General features: G+C 33.4%; 2 protein-coding genes and 1 long non-coding RNA gene across 6 annotated transcripts in view; 1 reads left to right on the top strand and 2 right to left on the bottom strand.

Moving 5' to 3' along the window:
* The window catches only part of LOC135692233 (cubilin), a 29,654-nt gene extending 21,822 nt beyond the window's left edge, over positions 1–7,832 (bottom strand). For 2 of the 4 annotated variants that reach the window (XM_065210310.2, XM_065210311.2), the window contains exon 1: positions 7,181–7,499. In XM_065210310.2, the coding sequence (XP_065066382.2) occupies positions 7,181–7,271 (91 nt within the window). In that variant the 5' untranslated portion in view covers positions 7,272–7,499. Of the gene's footprint in view, positions 1–7,180 lie in introns of all 4 variants that reach the window. The other 2 variants (XM_065210309.2, XM_065210308.2) reach the window with 2 other exon arrangements.
* LOC135692241 (uncharacterized) overlaps positions 1–9,418 on the top strand; it is a 43,396-nt gene extending 33,978 nt beyond the window's left edge. Inside the window, exon 5 of the long non-coding RNA XR_010516832.2 lies at positions 9,284–9,418. This is a non-coding gene — a long non-coding RNA (uncharacterized LOC135692241). The remainder of the gene's footprint in view (positions 1–9,283) is intronic.
* Positions 8,700–18,307, bottom strand: part of LOC135692232 (cubilin homolog) — a 32,438-nt gene continuing 22,830 nt past the window's right edge. The window contains exons 6-17 of the mRNA XM_065210306.2: positions 16,858–17,208; positions 16,118–16,364; positions 15,649–15,726; positions 15,082–15,126; positions 13,878–13,922; positions 12,759–12,797; positions 11,820–11,927; positions 11,461–11,529; positions 10,942–11,004; positions 10,522–10,584; positions 9,680–9,727; positions 8,700–9,417 (exon numbers count right to left, since the gene is read on the bottom strand). Of these exons, the coding sequence (XP_065066378.2) occupies positions 9,360–9,417; positions 9,680–9,727; positions 10,522–10,584; positions 10,942–11,004; positions 11,461–11,529; positions 11,820–11,927; positions 12,759–12,797; positions 13,878–13,922; positions 15,082–15,126; positions 15,649–15,726; positions 16,118–16,364; positions 16,858–17,208 (1,214 nt within the window). The 3' untranslated portion in view covers positions 8,700–9,359. The remainder of the gene's footprint in view (positions 9,418–9,679; positions 9,728–10,521; positions 10,585–10,941; positions 11,005–11,460; positions 11,530–11,819; positions 11,928–12,758; positions 12,798–13,877; positions 13,923–15,081; positions 15,127–15,648; positions 15,727–16,117; positions 16,365–16,857; positions 17,209–18,307) is intronic.

Below are 18,307 nucleotides of genomic sequence, written 5' to 3'. Positions count from 1 at the left end.
ACCAGATTTCTTTGTAAAATGTGCTAGTTACAAACTGATAAATTTTGGCAGAAAAGCAAGGCTATAGGCTTTGCAAAATGAGTGATTTTCCATGGGAAATTTTTACGTCAAAACTCTTGCTAAAACTGCATATATTTTAGAGAGGCAACATTTATCAGGAATTTATTGATTAAAAAACCTGATTTATTTGTGAAATGTTCTAGTTACAAACTGATAAATTTTGGCAGAAAAGCAAGGTTATAGGCTTTGCAAAATGAGCGATTTTCCATGGGAAATTTTTACGTCAAATCCTTGCTAAAACTGCATATGTTCTAGAGAGGCAACATCTATCATGAGTTTATTGATTTAAGAACCTAATTTAGTTGTAAAATATGCTAGTTTCAAACTGATAAATTTTGGCAGAAAATCAAGGCTATAAGCTTTGCAAAATGGTCAATATTCCCTTCGAAATTTTTACGTCGAAATCCTTGCTAAAACTGCATATATTTTAGAGAGGCAACATTTATCAGGAAGTTATTGATTAAAAAACCTGATTTATTTGTGAAATGTTCTAGTTACAAACTGATAAATTTTGGCAGAAAATCAAGGCTATAGGCTTTGCAAAATGAGCGATTTTCCATGGGAAATTTTTACGTCAAAACTCTTGCTAAAACTGCATATGTTCTAGAGAGGCAACATCTATCATGAGTTTATTGATTTAAGAACCTAATTTAGTTGTAAAATGTGCTAGTTTCAAACTAATGAATTTTGGCAAAAAATCAAGGCTATAGGCTTTGCAAAATGGCAATTTTCCATGGGAAATTTTTACGTCAAAACTCTTGCTAAAACTGCATATATTTTAGAGAGGCAACATTTATCGTGAGTTTATTGATTAAAAAACCTGATTTATTTGTGAAATGTTCTAGTTACAAACTGATAAATTTTGACAGAAAATCAAGGCTATAGGCTTTGCAAAATGAGCGATTTTCCATGGGAAATTTTTACGTCAAAACTCTTGCTAAAACTGCATATATTTTAGAGAGGCAACATTTATCAGGAATTTATTGATTAAAAAACCTGATTTATTTGTGAAATGTTCTAGTTACAAACTGATAAATTTTGGCAGAAAAGCAAGGCTATAGGATTTGCAAAATGAGCGATTTTCCATGGGAAATTTTTACGTCAAAACTCTTGCTAAAACTGCATATATTTTAGAGAGGCAACATTTATCAGGAATTTATTGATTAAAGAACCAGATTTATTTGTGAAATGTTCTAGTTTCAAACTGATAAATTTTGGCAGAAAATCAAGGCTATAGGCTTTGCAAAATGAGCGAATTTCCATGGGAAATTTTTACGTCAAAACTCTTGCTAAAACTGCATATATTTTAGAGAGGCAACATTTATCAGGAATTTATTGATTAAAAAACCTGATTTATTTGTGAAATGTTCTAGTTACAAACTGATAAATTTTGGCAGAAAAGCAAGGCTATAGGCTTTGCAAAATGAGCGATTTTCCATGGGAAATTTTTACGTCAAATCCTTGCTAAAACTGCATATGTTCTAGAGAGGCAACATCTATCATGAGTTTATTGATTTAAGAACCTAATTTAGTTGTAAAATGTGCTAGTTTCAAACTAATGAATTTTGGCAAAAAATCAAGGCTATAGGCTTTGCAAAATGGCAATTTTCCATGGGAAATTTTTACGTCAAAACTCTTGCTAAAACTGCATATATTTTAGAGAGGCAACATTTATCATGAATTTATTGACTAAAGAACCAGATTTCTTTGTAAAATGTGCTAGTTACAAACTGATAAATTTTGGCAGAAAAGCAAGGCTATAGGCTTTGCAAAATGAGCGATTTTCCATGGGAAATTTTTACGTCAAAACTCTTGCTAAAACTGCATATATTTTAGAGAGGCAACATTTATCAGGAATTTATTGATTAAAAAACCTGATTTATTTGTGAAATGTTCTAGTTACAAACTGATAAATTTTGGCAGAAAAGCAAGGCTATAGGCTTTGCAAAATGAGCGATTTTCCATGGGAAATTTTTACGTCAAATCCTTGCTAAAACTGCATATATTTTAGAGAGGCAACATTTATCGTGAGTTTATTGATTAAAAATCCTGATTTATTTGTGAAATGTTCTAGTTACAAACTGATAAGGTTTGGCAAAAAAATCAAGGTTATAGGCTTTGCAAAATGGCAATTTTCCATGGGAAATTTTTACGTCAAAAGTCTTGCTAAAACTGCATATATTTTAGAGAGGCAGCATTTATCATGAGTTTATTGACTAAAGAACCAGATTTATTTGTAAAATGTGCTAGTTACAAACTGATAAATTTTGGCAGAAAAGCAAGGCTATAGGCTTTGCAAAATGAGCGATTTTCCATGGGAAATTTTTACGTCAAAACTCTTGCTAAAACTGCATATATTGTAGAGAGGCAACATTTATCGTGAGTTTATTGATTAAAAAACCTGATTTATTTGTGAAATGTTCTAGTTACAAACTGATAAATTTTGACAGAAAATCAAGGCTATAGGCTTTGCAAAATGAGCGATTTTCCATGGGAAATTTTTACGTCAAAATCCTTGCTAAAACTGCATATATTTTAGAGAGGCAACATTTATCATGAATTTATTGACTAAAGAACCAGATTTCTTTGTAAAATGTGCTAGTTACAAACTGATAAATTTTGGCAGAAAAGCAAGGCTATAGGCTTTGCAAAATGAGTGATTTTCCATGGGAAATTTTTACGTCAAAACACTTGCTAAAACTGCATATATTTCAGAGAGGCAACATTTATCAGGAATTTATTGATTAAAAAACCTGATTTATTTGTGAAATGTTCTAGTTACAAACTGATAAATTTTGGCAGAAAAGCAAGGCTATAGGCTTTGCAAAATGAGCGATTTTCCATGGGAAATTTTTACGTCAAATCCTTGCTAAAACTGCATATATTTTAGAGAGGCAACATCTATCATGAGTTTATTGATTTAAGAACCTAATTTAGTTGTAAAATGTGCTAGTTTCAAACTGATAAATTTTGACAGAAAATCAAGGCTATAGGCTTTGCAAAATGAGCGATTTTCCATGGGAAATTTTTACGTCAAAATCCTTGCTAAAACTGCATATATTTTAGAGAGGCAACATTTATCATGAATTTATTGACTAAAGAACCAGATTTCTTTGTAAAATGTGCCAGTTACAAACTTATAAATTTTGGCAGAAAAGCAAGGCTATAGGCTTTGCAAAATGAGCGATTTTCCATGGGAAATTTTTACGTCAAAACTCTTGCTAAAACTGCATATATTTCAGAGAGGCAACATTTATCAGGAATTTATTGATTAAAAAACCTGATTTATTTGTGAAATGTTCTAGTTACAAACTGATAAATTTTGGCAGAAAAGCAAGGCTATAGGCTTTGCAAAATGAGCGATTTTCCATGGGAAATTTTTATGTCAAAACTCTTGCTAAAACTGCATATATTTTAGAGAGGCAACATTTATCAGGAATTTATTGATTAAAGAACCAGATTTATTTGTGAAATGTTCTAGTTTCAAACTGATAAATTTTGGCAGAAAATCAAGGCTATAGGCTTTGCAAAATGAGCGATTTTTCATGGGAAATTTTTACGTCAAAACTCTTGCTAAAACTGCATATATTTTAGAGAGGCAACATTTATCAGGAATTTATTGATTAAAAAACCTGATTTATTTGTGAAATGTTCTAGTTACAAACTGATAAATTTTGGCAGAAAAGCAGGGCTATAGGCTTTGCAAAATGAGCGATTTTCCATGGGAAATTTTTACGTCAAATCCTTGCTAAAACTGCATATGTTCTAGAGAGGCAACATTTATCGGGAATTTATTGATTAAAGAACCAGATTTATTTGTGAAATGTTCTAGTTTCAAACTGATAAATTTTGGCAGAAAATCAAGGCTATAGGCTTTGCAAAATGAGCGATTTTCCATGGAAAATTTTTACGTCAAAACTCTTGCTAAAACTGCATATATTTTAGAGAGGCAACATTTATCAGGAATTTATTGATTAAAGAACCAGATTTATTTGTGAAATGTTCTAGTTTCAAACTGATAAATTTTGGCAGAAAATCAAGGCTATAGGCTTTGCAAAATGAGCGATTTTCCATGGAAAATTTTTACGTCAAAACTCTTGCTAAAACTGCATATATTTTAGAGAGGCAACATTTATCGTGAGTTTATTGATTAAAAATCCTGATTTATTTGTGAAATGTTCTAGTTTCAAACTGATAAATTTTGGCAGAAAATCAAGGCTATAGGCTTTGCAAAATGATCGATTTTCCATGGGAAATTTTACGTCAAATCCTTGCTAAAACTGCATATGTTCTAGAGAGGCAACATTTATCGTGAGTTTATTGATTAAAAATCCTGATTTATTTGTGAAATGTTCTAGTTACAAACTGATAAGGTTTGGCAAAAAAATCAAGGCTATAGGCTTTGCAAAATGGCAATTTTCCATGGGAAATTTTTACGTCAAAAGTCTTGCTAAAACTGCATATATTTTTAGAGAGGCAGCATTTATCATGAGTTTATTGACTAAAGAACCAGATTTATTTGTAAAATGTGCTAGTTACAAACTGATAAATTTTGGCAGAAAAGCAAGGCTATAGGCTTTGCAAAATGAGCGATTTTCCATGGGAAATTTTTACGTCAAATCCTTGCTAAAACTGCATATGTTCTAGAGAGGCAACATCTATCATGAGTTTATTGATTTAAGAACCTAATTTAGTTGTAAAATGTGCTAGTTTCAAACTAATGAATTTTGGCAAAAAATCAAGGCTATAGGCTTTGCAAAATGGCAATTTTCCATGGGAAATTTTTACGTCAAAACTCTTGCTAAAACTGCATATATTTTAGAGAGGCAACATTTATCGTGAGTTTATTGATTAAAAAACCTGATTTATTTGTGAAATGTTCTAGTTACAAACTGATAAATTTTGACAGAAAATCAAGGCTATAGGCTTTGCAAAATGAGCGATTTTCCATGGGAAATTTTTACGTCAAAATCCTTGCTAAAACTGCATATATTTTAGAGAGGCAACATTTATCATGAATTTATTGACTAAAGAACCAGATTTCTTTGTAAAATGTGCTAGTTACAAACTTATAAATTTTGGCAGAAAAGCAAGGCTATAGGCTTTGCAAAATGGCAATTTTCCATGGGAAATTTTTACGTCAAAACTCTTGCTAAAACTGCATATATTTTAGAGAGGCAACATTTATCGTGAGTTTATTGATTAAAAAACCTGATTTTTTTGTGAAATGTTCTAGTTACAAACTGATAAATTTTGACAGAAAATCAAGGCTATAGGCTTTGCAAAATGAGCGATTTTCCATGGGAAATTTTTATGTCAAAATCCTTGCTAAAACTGCATATATTTTAGAGAGGCAACATTTATCATGAATTTATTGACTAAAGAACCAGATTTCTTTGTAAAATGTGCTAGTTACAAACTGATAAATTTTGGCAGAAAAGCAGGGCTATAGGCTTTGCAAAATGAGCGATTTTCCATGGGAAATTTTTACGTCAAATCCTTGCTAAAACTGCATATGTTCTAGAGAGGCAACATTTATCGGGAATTTATTGATTAAAGAACCAGATTTATTTGTGAAATGTTCTAGTTTCAAACTGATAAATTTTGGCAGAAAATCAAGGCTATAGGCTTTGCAAAATGAGCGATTTTCCATGGGAAATTTTTACGTCAAAACTCTTGCTAAAACTGCATATATTTTAGAGAGGCAACATTTATCAGGAATTTATTGATTAAAGAACCAGATTTATTTGTGAAATGTTCTAGTTTCAAACTGATAAATTTTGGCAGAAAATCAAGGCTATAGGCTTTGCAAAATGAGCGATTTTCCATGGAAAATTTTTACGTCAAAACTCTTGCTAAAACTGCATATATTTTAGAGAGGCAACATTTATCGTGAGTTTATTGATTAAAAATCCTGATTTATTTGTGAAATGTTCTAGTTTCAAACTGATAAATTTTGGCAGAAAATCAAGGCTATAGGCTTTGCAAAATGATCGATTTTCCATGGGAAATTTTACGTCAAATCCTTGCTAAAACTTCATATGTTCTAGAGAGGCAACATTTATCGGGAATTTATTGATTAAAGAACCTGATTTATTTGTGAAATGTTCTAGTTTCAAACTGATAGATTTTGGCAAAAAATCAAGGCTATAGGCTTTGCAAAATGGCAATTTTCCATGGGAAATATTTACTTAAAAATCCTTGCTAAAACTGCATATGTTTTAGAACGGCAACATTTATCCTGAATTTATTGATTAAAGAACCTGATTTATTTTTAAAATGTACTATTTTCAATTTAATAAATTTCGGCAAGAAATCAATGCTATTGGTTTTAGTAGCTTCCCCCCCAACACACACCCAAAACTCCCAACCCCCCCTAAGCCCTCCTCCCACCCCCTCCCCACTCTTTGCTAAAAATGCCAGATATTAAGTAATAAACTACCAGTAAAGGCTCTTTTTATACGGTTTCAGCCCCCCCCCCAACTTTTTTAGACCCCCCACTTTTCTCAACCCTCCGCGGTGCCTGTATTGACTTGCATTTAGTGACTAAAGAACCTGAATTACTTCAGAAAATTGCCATTTTGAAACACGTTATTTTTGGCAAAAAAGCAAAGCAAAGAAAAACTTTGCTTTAGAATTTTATTTAAAGGAGCAACTAGTAACTTGCATTTAGGGACTAAAGTAGCATGAGATCAGAGGCTAGGACTAAAAAAGATTTAGGGACAATAGACTTTGTAAATTGAGCCATTTCCCATGGGTCCTTTTAGCTAGCAAATACAGTTTGAGAGTTGTTCCTTGAGACAATTCCCCTTGGCTTCGTCTCAGTACTGCACTCTAATTTATTTTATCATGGAAACAAGTGTTTCAAATTTGTAAAGTTTCAATTACAGTTTTTTAAATTAATAAATCAACAATTTCGCTAAAAGCAGGTAATCTTTCTATTTGATTTGAAACAATGTCTAATAAGATAGTCTTTTTTCTCAAAGAGGGATAAAATTCGAGAGCTTTTAAGCAAAATTAACGGATCATCTACGTTACGTTGTACCTATAATGCAATATATTTGCAACATCTCTGGTTGTCCCAGACCTAATACCTGAGGTTGTACTTTTCAACTCTTACCTGTAAACATAGCAATTGCCAGCAAAATTTCAAATAAAGCCATCCTGGGTATCGTTTGCCAGCAATTTGATAATTGCTTCCATGTCCCCATTGTTTGTACACTCTTCTGTGTTATTTACAAATCACTCGCGTTCCATCAGCTAATTCTTGGTTCCCTTTTACTTCCGCTTAGCAAATCACGAGCCCACTAAAAAAATTCTAGCAGTGCCATTCAAGTCACTGCATGTTTCAGGCACATCCGTAGTGACTCGAGGGGGTGGGGGGGGGGGCAGGAAAGTAGAATAATGTAGGTAGTATATAACTTCATATCCCCAATTGCAGCACTTGGCTTACAAAAGTTTGTTAATGCCAGAAAAAGGCAATAAACCTTACAGTGGTATCCAGGCAACGGTGCCGTGGAGGGGGAAGCTTGGCTTGGATGGGGCGCTCAGCCCCTATGTTAAGATTCAGAGAGATTCTGGGGGGATTCACTTTCAACAAGTGAACAAATATTTGTTTGGACGAATTCTGGGTTAGAAAACCTTAATTTTCTGTGAATGAGCAATTCGGGCCGCCCCTTGCCCCCATAATTTTCGCCACTGAGTTGTGAGTTTCTACGATTTAAAATACACAACAGAAAATTTTTCACACAAATCCAAGTATACTGTATTGGGTGTAGTCATTGCTGTGACAACTGAAGTTGCTTGCTGCAAAGCCCCACCCTACCCACGCCACCCCTCTTCCGTACTTTTTAGGATGGCACCCCTGTATCCAGGGTAGGCAGGTAATTGACTGTCCTTTTAATTGTTTTGGTCAAGAGGTTACCCGCAGCGTTTAAATTGAATAAATTGGATAGTAATAAAAACGGTACGAAAAAGCCCGCTATGCGAGCAGCCGAAAAGTGCAAGGACACCGGAGCATAGGGGTGCTAAGGGGCGGTTGCCCCTCTTGCCATCGAAAAATTTAGCTATATTTTCTCTACTATGCTTTGCTATTGTTTGCCCTCTTTCTTGGCGCTTTGTACCCCTTCCCGAGTGGCGCTGATAGTTAACAAAGAAGAATTTAGAGTCGGTAATAATCTCATTTAGTTAGTAAAATGATATTTATGTTTGGCAACGGTAGGGGGTTGAGTTTTGAAGATTTGAGGGAAAATTTATTAAGAAAGGCCTAAATGCTTTTTTATATGACAAGCTTGAATCGTTCCTGTTTCTTTTTAAAATTGTGGTTTAAACAAATGTCAAAACAATTTCGATAAGATATGGCTCGAGTTTCTTTAGTAATTTATTCCACAGGGTCGTAGCGGCCATGGGGTCTAGGGGCCGTGGCGCTCCAATTATCTATAGCTTATAGCGTATAATTTTGAAATATCACGTGTATTTTTGTAATATAAATTTTGATAAAATTATTGATATTATTCTGAGAGCTTAAAAAGGGGGAGACCTACCAAAAATCTATCCCAAGAGATCTCTACTTCCCCCCAAATTCCTTTTTCATTACAGCCTTGTTCTAAGAAGAGCGAAAAAAATCCAATGAATTTAAGTGCACGAATCAAAAACTTTTATTTTTCAAAATTTTTTAATTCGGATCGGGAATGACTATCATGGTTGACAAAATTCGTTAAAGATTAAAAATAACTAAACCTGGCATTTCAGCCAAATTCCCACACATACATATACATAGCAATTCATAATGATTCATAAGGCATTTTAGTAACAGAATTTTCGCTTATGCTTTCCAAATCTAAGGTAAAGCGTAACACATTGCTACAAATTTCATTTATTAATGAAAGCAAACCAAATCCCCGAACCAGGTGGGGCTTAGCAAATTGCATATTTACCGACATGGATACAAGACTATCACTTCTCTCTAGAGTACAACTGTCAAGCAATTATAAATCTTGTAAACTTCGAGCAAATCGATCTTATTAGAAAATCGTCTAATCATTAAATTATCCACGAACAATTCAGGAAATGATATTCCTTATATAAACAGGGCTACTTTATAAACAGTATAAAACTTTTTATCCCTAGTTCCAACACTTGATTCAAAAGAGTTTTTTAACAACAGAAAAAGGCATGCAACCCTACCATTAAAATTACAACAGTATAATTGATCGTGTTTTAGCGTTTCACCAACGACGAAATTTGATGTTGTGTGCCATGTCAGCACAGAAAGATTACTCGAGGCGTTCAAGAAATCATTAGTGTCCAGGCTCTCGCTTGGGAACGTCATAAAAATTGGACAGCGCAGCATTTTCGCTACAAAAAATGTGGAGAAGTGCAATATAAGAAAGAGAAATCGAGAGACTGCAGAATGGATGTTTTCTGGTGGAAGCAGAAAAATGGCAAAATATTACATAAGACGTAATATAATACGATATTACATAAAGACGTAATATAATACGATATTACATAAGGATGTAATATAATACGATATTACATAACTGTATACAACGTATATATAAAATGTTAATTTTAATACTTTGAAGATTAAAATTAATGTATTTGCTGAGCAGGATACCTTTTCATATCTCTTTGCAAATGATTGTAAACGTCATTTTGAAATTTTCTGGAAATATAAAGATATGATATGTCAAAAAAACAATTCGAAGGCAGGTCACTTTAGAAACAATGAAAAAAAAATTTATATTAGATTCAGAGCTATAAATTAGGAAAACATTAAGGGGACATTAAAGGATCACCGTCACTTGAGGAAGGGTTCTCCAGAGAAAACTTTTGGCTGTACTATAGCATTTTCTACTCAAAGTAACAAGGATGTATTTTCTTAAGCCAGTCAGAGTGTTTGTTTACATTTTTACAGAAAACGAGCAAAAGAAAATAAAAAAATTTGATGAAATAACATTGAATCAGAAACCCCCACTTTTCCTATACAAAGCTAATGATAACCCCTCTCTGAAATTTTGACGTTGAGTGCAAAATCTTCAAAAAATTAGATAGAAAAGGGGTGAAACTAAAACTTTTTCGCATTAATTTTAGAAACATTGTCATGAGTAAGATAAATGCGTAGAAATGTTTGTGAATTTTTATCTAAATTGATTCAGCCCATCTAGGTTGTAACTTGGGAAAACTGCATCATTTGTTTTTTCTACAAAAACATTGCTTGCTTATAATTTAAGCTGGACAATATCACATTCATCTTGCTATTTCATGTAGCTTATCAAAAACACCCTTTGATTCCATCGTCGTGAGTGCAGAAAGATCTTTAAACATTAAGGCTTACCAGAACCCACAAATGCACATAGATACAAAAATACATACCTAGCATGTAAGTCTTAAATGCATTGTCATTGTGGTAAAACGAAGAATAATTTGGATACAATACGAAACGCAAATTATGATTACCTTCCGTTACCATTTTGAAGATTACTGTAGGTGGAAGACTCTTCATCTGTTGCCTTCACATTACTGAAATGACAATGAGATTTTTACAACGCTGATAAAAGCAATCAGCTATTTCAAAGATGCTGTCATGTAGACAAACGAAGACAGCATGTCAAGAATATAATAATTTTGTTTTTGTCATACAAAATACAATGTTGTCTGTCATTTTTTAAAATATCCGAATCAGTTTCATTCATGTTTGCTCAAAACTACCATTAACATTACAATTACCATTACCATTGAAATTAGCTTTCTAGCATTGTTGGCAATTCCCGGTTGGTTTTCTACAAAATATCGTGTTGATACTGAATTATGTTGTAAATAAATAAATAAAAAAATAAATGAATAAATAAGAAAATTATATAAATAAATGTATTTTACCTTACGTTACCATTTCTAAGATGACTGTACCCATTGGGTTCTTCAGTTGCATGTCTTTTGGTACTGCAATAGGAACAAGATTTCTCACAGAAAATTTTGGCTTCTATAGCGATTTGATAGAAAATAGTAGTGAAATGCCAACAATAAAAGCATGCAAAAGTATACATACTGTATATTATCAAATTTTCAAATAAAATTGATCTACAATCAATGCAAAGTTTTTCAAACATCAACATCATCTTTAAGGTTGATTTCTTCCTCTCATCCACTTGAAAAAACAATGTTGGTTTACTATAAAGCGACGTGAGAGATCAGAAAGTGTGTTTTTAATTGGACTTGCGTGATATTTGCCTGAGCTAGAAACACTGTCTGTGGGCGACGAGGAGTCGATAAGATTTGAGGTGGTTGTTAATTTGGTAGGCTAAGGTTTTACTGTTTCATCTTCGCTGCAATGGTTGAAATAATGGAGCTGTTTATTTAAATACGTTTGGATGGAACAACCAGATTATATTTGCTTACCTTGTTTCTGTGTTGTTTAAATGATTGTAATGGCTCGCTGTATCTGAGTCCCTAACACCGCTAACTTTACTGAAGGAAACAGAAGCGCGTCAAGTGCATACAATTCCCGACGGTTTATAAGGTTATCTCCTTTCAGAGAAAAATAATGCAAGTTATTAAGTGACGAACGACGAAACAATTTATAAATATATGTTTCAAATCAAACGCTTAATCTTTTGAAAGGTTTATAGCAATAACATAACAACAAAGCAGAGAGAATTTTTCAAAATTGGTCAAGAGTAGAGACATTAAATTCATTGATTAATTCATTGATTAAATTCTATAAAACATCGTTGAAAAAAGTAGGAAATAGCACAAACTTTGATATGTAGGCATAATTTGGAGCCATTATTTTGTAATCTGGCAACACATAGTGGTCAGTTGCCTGATCTGCTGAAGCATATACGGCCTCTGGGTTGTCCACCTCACTGCAACAATAGGTGGACATAATAAGAACATAATGAGGATCTTTTACATGCTCGTAAGAAGTAAGGCAGTTGAAAACAATGCAAACATACCGCAAAACGAGCATGAAATTACTGGTAATTAGCAAAAAAGATATAACAACACAGTGTGTTATACAACTAAAGATTCCATCGCATGATCTGATATAACATGAACCAATTACGTGCCATGATGAAATTTCAAGTCAGATCATTTTGAAGTCAGATCATTCTGAAGTCAGATCATTCTGAAAACTCAGATCATTCTGAAGTCAGATCATTCTGAAAACTCAGATCATTCTGAAGTCAGATCATTCTGAAGTCAGATCATTCTGAAAACTCAGATCATTCTGAAGTCAGATCATTCTGAAAACTCAGATCATTCTGAAGTCAGATCATTCTGAAGTCAGATCATTCTGAAGTCAGATTGAAGTCAGATCATTCTGAAGTCAGATCATTTTGAAGTCAGATCATTCTGAAGTCAGATCATTCTGAAATCAGATCATTCTGAAGTCAGATCATTCTGAAGTCAGATCATTCTGAAAACTCAGATCTATAAAGCAGGAATATAACCCTTGAAAACTGTATTTGGATACGATAAAAACACAAATTTCATTGACTGAAATTCAGCAGAATATATTTCGTCAATTAGTATTTTGTTGAACTATTTACTATCTGAACCAGATTTCGGAATGAATTTTCAGAGAAAAGAATCTTTGAAAAGAAGCAAGAAAGGGTATAGGAATGACCCTATCTTAAAGAACAATTCTCGTTGATAAAAAATTGAGCGGTATTTTGAACAAATCATTTTGCAACCTGTTGTAGTATATATTATCTGTACCAGCATCACCATTGCTAGGACAAAACACAAAATATATGTTAGAGGTGACGGCATCCTAACTTGTTAAACACGCAAGCAAAACGAACTACACGGTATCATTCTAAGGAGATATTAAAACATGCATATTGTAAGCTTAGGCTGAAGATATAGATTTGAAGAATTTCACTGCCTTGAAGAATTTTAGTTCACTATTCATCAAACTGATCTACACTTAAGCCATATTTCACACGCAGCGTTATTTTCCCTTTTCTTTTATATTTTAGACGCTCTACATACAAATAACAAAAACTTGTAAGTGAAAAAGCAATTACCGGGGTATACATGTTACATAAAACATATAAGAATTGGTACAAATTTCTTCGGAGAACAAGAGTTTAGAGAAGAACTTTCGTGAATGCAGTCTGCTCAAGATATCTAGGGTTATCTCCCTTTTACATATGCCCATACATTTCAACAAAGGCATAACATAATGTTCCTCCACTATAACAAAATACAAATGTGATACAAAAATAGACACATCTACTAAGCAGCATCTACTTGTAGAGTATTAAAAACTTGTCAATGAACAAATTGGTGCTGTCTTTTAAATTTCATCTGTTCTAGCTGTGATCCTCAAGGGCTAATAACTCTATTGAAATCTTGCACACCTTTGCTGGAATTCCTATTGTTTCATCTGAAAATCACTAGAAATCCTTTTGTTTCAGTGGAAATCTCGTAGGCTATTTACTAGAGTAAATTACTTATGGCTCAAGATAAGGTAGTGACTTAGATTCATATAGCAATCTAAACAGATTTTATATAAATAGGAGGCAAATCTTCTTAGTCACGTTAAAATTGGTGAAAGTAAAAGCTTCATAAAACAATAAACACAATCCTCTCTGCATACAAATAATTTCATTCCTATTCAGCCCCTCAATGTCAAAATGGAAATTTGCAACAAGGGGCACTTACTGTGAATTGCTAATGAATTTATTGGGCCCAAAATTTTGCAGTATCTTTTTTACTGATAGTTTCAATTTCTCTGTTGACTTCCTTTCCAATCTAATAATCTGCCTCTAAGATATTTAGGAAATAATATCTTAAATTTTACGCACCTCGTGTAATATGGATTCTCCGATTCTAACCCAGACAGTGGTAGCCTGTTAAATAGAAAAACAAGGCTGTAGAGCAAAGGAATTTGACTTTGTTAACCGATAATACCAAGTACAGCCTTTTTCAAAGCTGTACTTACTCACAATTTGGTCAGTAACTATGATAGGAACAAGAGCTAAAGCATGTCAGATAAGATTAGTCGTCTGGGCGTTGAGGCATAATTTAATCGACAGAATTTGAGCGTCTGGGTTGTTGAGGCAACACAGCTGATAAACTTGTGCACCACATTGCTTTAAAATCATACTGGGTATGTCGTGTTGGTCTCTGACGGGCTTTCGTACATCAAAATGGGTGAAAATAACAACGAAAAATGACAAAGAACAATCCAATACCACGACAGGTGATCTTGAAATCCGAAGGTGATCCTGAAATCCCACGACAGGCGATCTTGAAATCCGAAGATATAAACCTTTTAGCTTTTCATTTCAGATTACAATATTTGCATGGCTTCGGCTCGTTGCAACTATCAGAGGACGTCATACAGCACCAACAATCGTGGCTTCGACTTGTTAAGCATACGAAAAAAGCATTTGCTCATCCAAAATAAGCGTAAAAGCAAAAACCATCAATTTTTCTCTTTTCAGGTCAAACATCATTACTTGAAATAGTTTCTACTGTTTGAATTTTTGGTGTAAACGTCGCAGTGTAGGGTCCTGAAAACGGTCCAACTGTCTGCTGAAAGCCTTCCTTTAAAAACATTGGAACACACACAAAATATTCAAGTTGCGTGTGGTACTTTATCCAAATAATGACAGTATAATTAGCGAATGAATTAAGTACGAAAATGAGAAATTGCTAAAAACGCAGTTTTTAAACACAGTGTTTGGAAGTAGTGGTACATATTCATTAGTTTTTACTGGCCTAACGTTACATTTGTTGACGTGTCATGTCTTTTGGACTTTGTTGTAGTGAGGTTGGTCAAACGTTGCCACTGAGCTATTACATCAAAATTAAATGATGATTACTAAAGCAGAAAACTAGATTTGAGAATCTGATTGGCTTGATCCGTTAGCTCGGTCAATTGCATGTTGTAGCAGACCGGGTCCGTGTTTGGCTCTAACCAACTGAATATCCAAACTAGATTTTGATGTGATAATAATTTCCTCAATATTTTGGTTCATTTTCAAAAGATTATGGGCTACTTACCCTTTTTCATAGGCCATATTGCTGAGATTTGTTAACGGTATAGATCTGAAAGCAATTTGAAAACTTTTACATAAAGTATTAAACGGGACACTTTCTTGAGGCTGATACAAACTTGCAAAAACAGCACTGAAAAAGTTTTTTTTGAAATAATTGAAATTAAAGATCCTTTCTCTTATGAGATATGCACAAAATTTAAGGCTAGATGTATTCATCAATGTACCCAGCAATGACTTCTGCAAGTTTAAAAAATATTGCTTGAAAACAAAGAAAGCATAAATTATTTTAGAATGAAAATTAATTTACGAGTATCAAAATACAAAAAAAGAATAAATCTTAACTAATTTAATATTTTTACAACAAGCACTTGATTCTTCAAGGAAGTACATCAATTTCATGCATGGTTTTTTGTCAGCTTTGGCACAATGAAAAAGGCGAATCTCAGGAAAACACTTGGATTTTATCCTTACTTGCAAATTGTCTGTGCTTCAACGGAAAATTTCAAGTAACAGAACTTCTGATGTTAGAATGACTCCAAAATAAATTTAGCCCATTCAAAGTAGAAAATACCTCTCATTATTGGCATCGATTTTAGGGTTGTTTTTTTTGTTGGCGTCAGAATCAGTCTCTCTTTTATACAATCTGCGTCTAGAAATGAATTAAATTAACAAGATATATGACATGTTATAAGTGTTAAAAATTATAACTAGTGAAACGTAGCCAAGTTACGTTTCACTAGAATAATTTGACTATGATTCCAAAGATATTTTGCTGCACTATGGCACTTATTAGGCCTCAACTTCAGTTAAGATCTCAGCTTCACAAGAAGAAGAAGAAGAAATAGCTAGATGCTTTCTTGCAAAGAAGGTTCAATACCAAAGGTTCATAGTATGTAGATGAATCAATATAACCAAAACTTTAAAGTCAGATCTAGTAGATAGATCTTGGAAGTTGAAGTTTCCGAGAAAGTGAAAGATGGCTGCAAAAATAATGTCCATCGATTTACAAACGTCTAGTATGAATAAAAAGTGGAACAAACCTCCTGACATAGACAAAGGCAAATACAGCAAAGCATATAAAAGCCAGACCAGCAATGATACCAGCTGTATAAGCAGCTACATTTGAAGACGACTGCTTGTCAAATTTTTTGATGACAACCGTTTTTGTTGTTGAGTTTGAGCGCGTTGTTCGAGTCCATGGATCAGTCTTGCAGCAGGTAGACGAGGAACTTGTTTGTGTTATCTTCCTTGTTGTTGTCTTTGCAGTTGTAGATATGCGATCTTCAACTGTTGAAATAGTTAAAATATGTTGGGAACACTGACTGAGTTAGCAATACGTTTTGTAAAGACTAGACCAGAATAACTACTTTAAATCTCTACACAAGATGTTTTTCATGTATAAACTGTGACAATTACCGAAATTAATCTTTATTACTGATGATCACATCAAATGAGTAAACAAATTTAGGGAAATCTTCATGGTTTTATTAAGAGGTATGCAATTTCCAGCTTAGTTGAAAAATGGCTTCTTATGATTGCAGCTTTCTTATTATTGTGTAACAATGAATAAAATTTCTTTGTCTTTTTTATGCATGCCAATTAATTGCCAGAAGCACATCTGAAAAATTTATGAGGAATCTCAATGTCATCACCAATAACAATGCTATCCTACTTTGAAAGGGAAGGAGTTAAATGTCAGATAGTCTCTGATTCATTAAAAAAACGAATAAAGGAACTTTATTTGGATTTTTTTTATTTGAGTTGTAACAAACAAACTCACCTCTTGTCGCATTCACTCTAATCTTAAAACCAGTCCTCGAATCAGTACCATCACTCAAAAAACGAATGGTCGTGTTTCCATCAACCAATATATAGTGTTCCGGCGTTTTGCACAGAGATTCTTTCAATGTTAACCCTTCGTTTACACCTTTGTATACTTGAATGTAGTCATAAAAAGCATGTTCACAGGGTTCCAAGTCCATGTGGCTAAAGGATACAACGAGTCGTGTCGATTCATTTGCTAATAATCTCCACTGACAGCTTGAATATGCTGGGTACGATCCTGTGCCATAATTCGGTGACAGAATTTCAATGTTTTGACCCGAATTGATTCGATAAGTACCACCACAATCTAAAAAAAGTTATCATCAAATTGCTTTATTAGAAATAAAAGAAATTTCTTTGACTCGTTAAAAGGCAGGGATAAGAAAGTTGAAGAAACTGTTTTTGATAAAATCACAACGATTATTGGTCTTTGAAGCTTTATTGTCTTCATAATGGCCTCCCCAGTTCATCTACTGTCACCTTGAAATATTTGTCAAGTTAAACTGTCCAAGATTGATTTAGGGTTGTTAAAAAGGCTCACTGTTTCGCTTTATACAATTATGTGATAATGCACGACGAATATGCAAACCGATAGTGGATCATTGTGGCTCTTCGAAACTGATTTCATTGCAGAAGGATTCGCTTTATATTTAACACACGACTGATAGACTAAGCATATCTCTATTCTCGTATTTAAGATCTTTAGCCAATGCAAATACTTCTCTGCATAACATTTCAAATGCCTTTGTTAGTCATTTAGAGGATGTTTGAACTCAGCAACTTTGAATCCAATCAAAATATTAAGGCTAGTCTATTGAGATTTTCAATCAATGTGCTGCAGCACACGCAAAGATTGCCAAGCGTACCATGGGATGGAAAATTGTTCCACTCAATTAGTTAAATACTCCTTTCTGAAGTTAATCAATAGTTGCTATGGAGAGTGCCATTCTGTTCCAAATTTAGTTGTTGATGTGGAAAATATGCCGATGCTCAAAAAATATTTGGTCATGTAACCTACGTCATTGATTTCTTAAATATCATTGAAAACCTTTTGAATTTTGCTGCAAGCGTTTGTTATATGTACTTAAGGAATGGGTTGTACATTAATGTCCATTAGCTTGCCCAACTATACACTACCTACTTTTACAAACGATTTTTAATTTTCTTTCATTCACATTTTAAAAAAAATAAGTATTCATTAATACGTATATTATGATTACGACGATGTTTTGAGAGAGCTTAGATTTTATTTTAAGAACACAAAGGGCATCAATACTATCAAACGACTTAATTTAAGGGAAACAGCCAGGATGTAAATAAATAGTATGTAATGATATTTTGAAACGTTAAGATCCTGATTACGACTTTCTACTATGGCAAATCGGTAAAAGCATTCTCGCAGGAAA

This window comes from Rhopilema esculentum, chromosome 13 (genome assembly GCF_057945365.1).
Source record: "Rhopilema esculentum isolate cy_ngs chromosome 13, ASM5794536v1, whole genome shotgun sequence".
Classification (NCBI taxonomy): Eukaryota; Metazoa; Cnidaria; class Scyphozoa; order Rhizostomeae; family Rhizostomatidae; genus Rhopilema; species Rhopilema esculentum.
The sequence above is the reverse complement of the archived record's forward strand: the minus strand, read 5'-3'. Positions and strand labels throughout refer to the sequence as shown.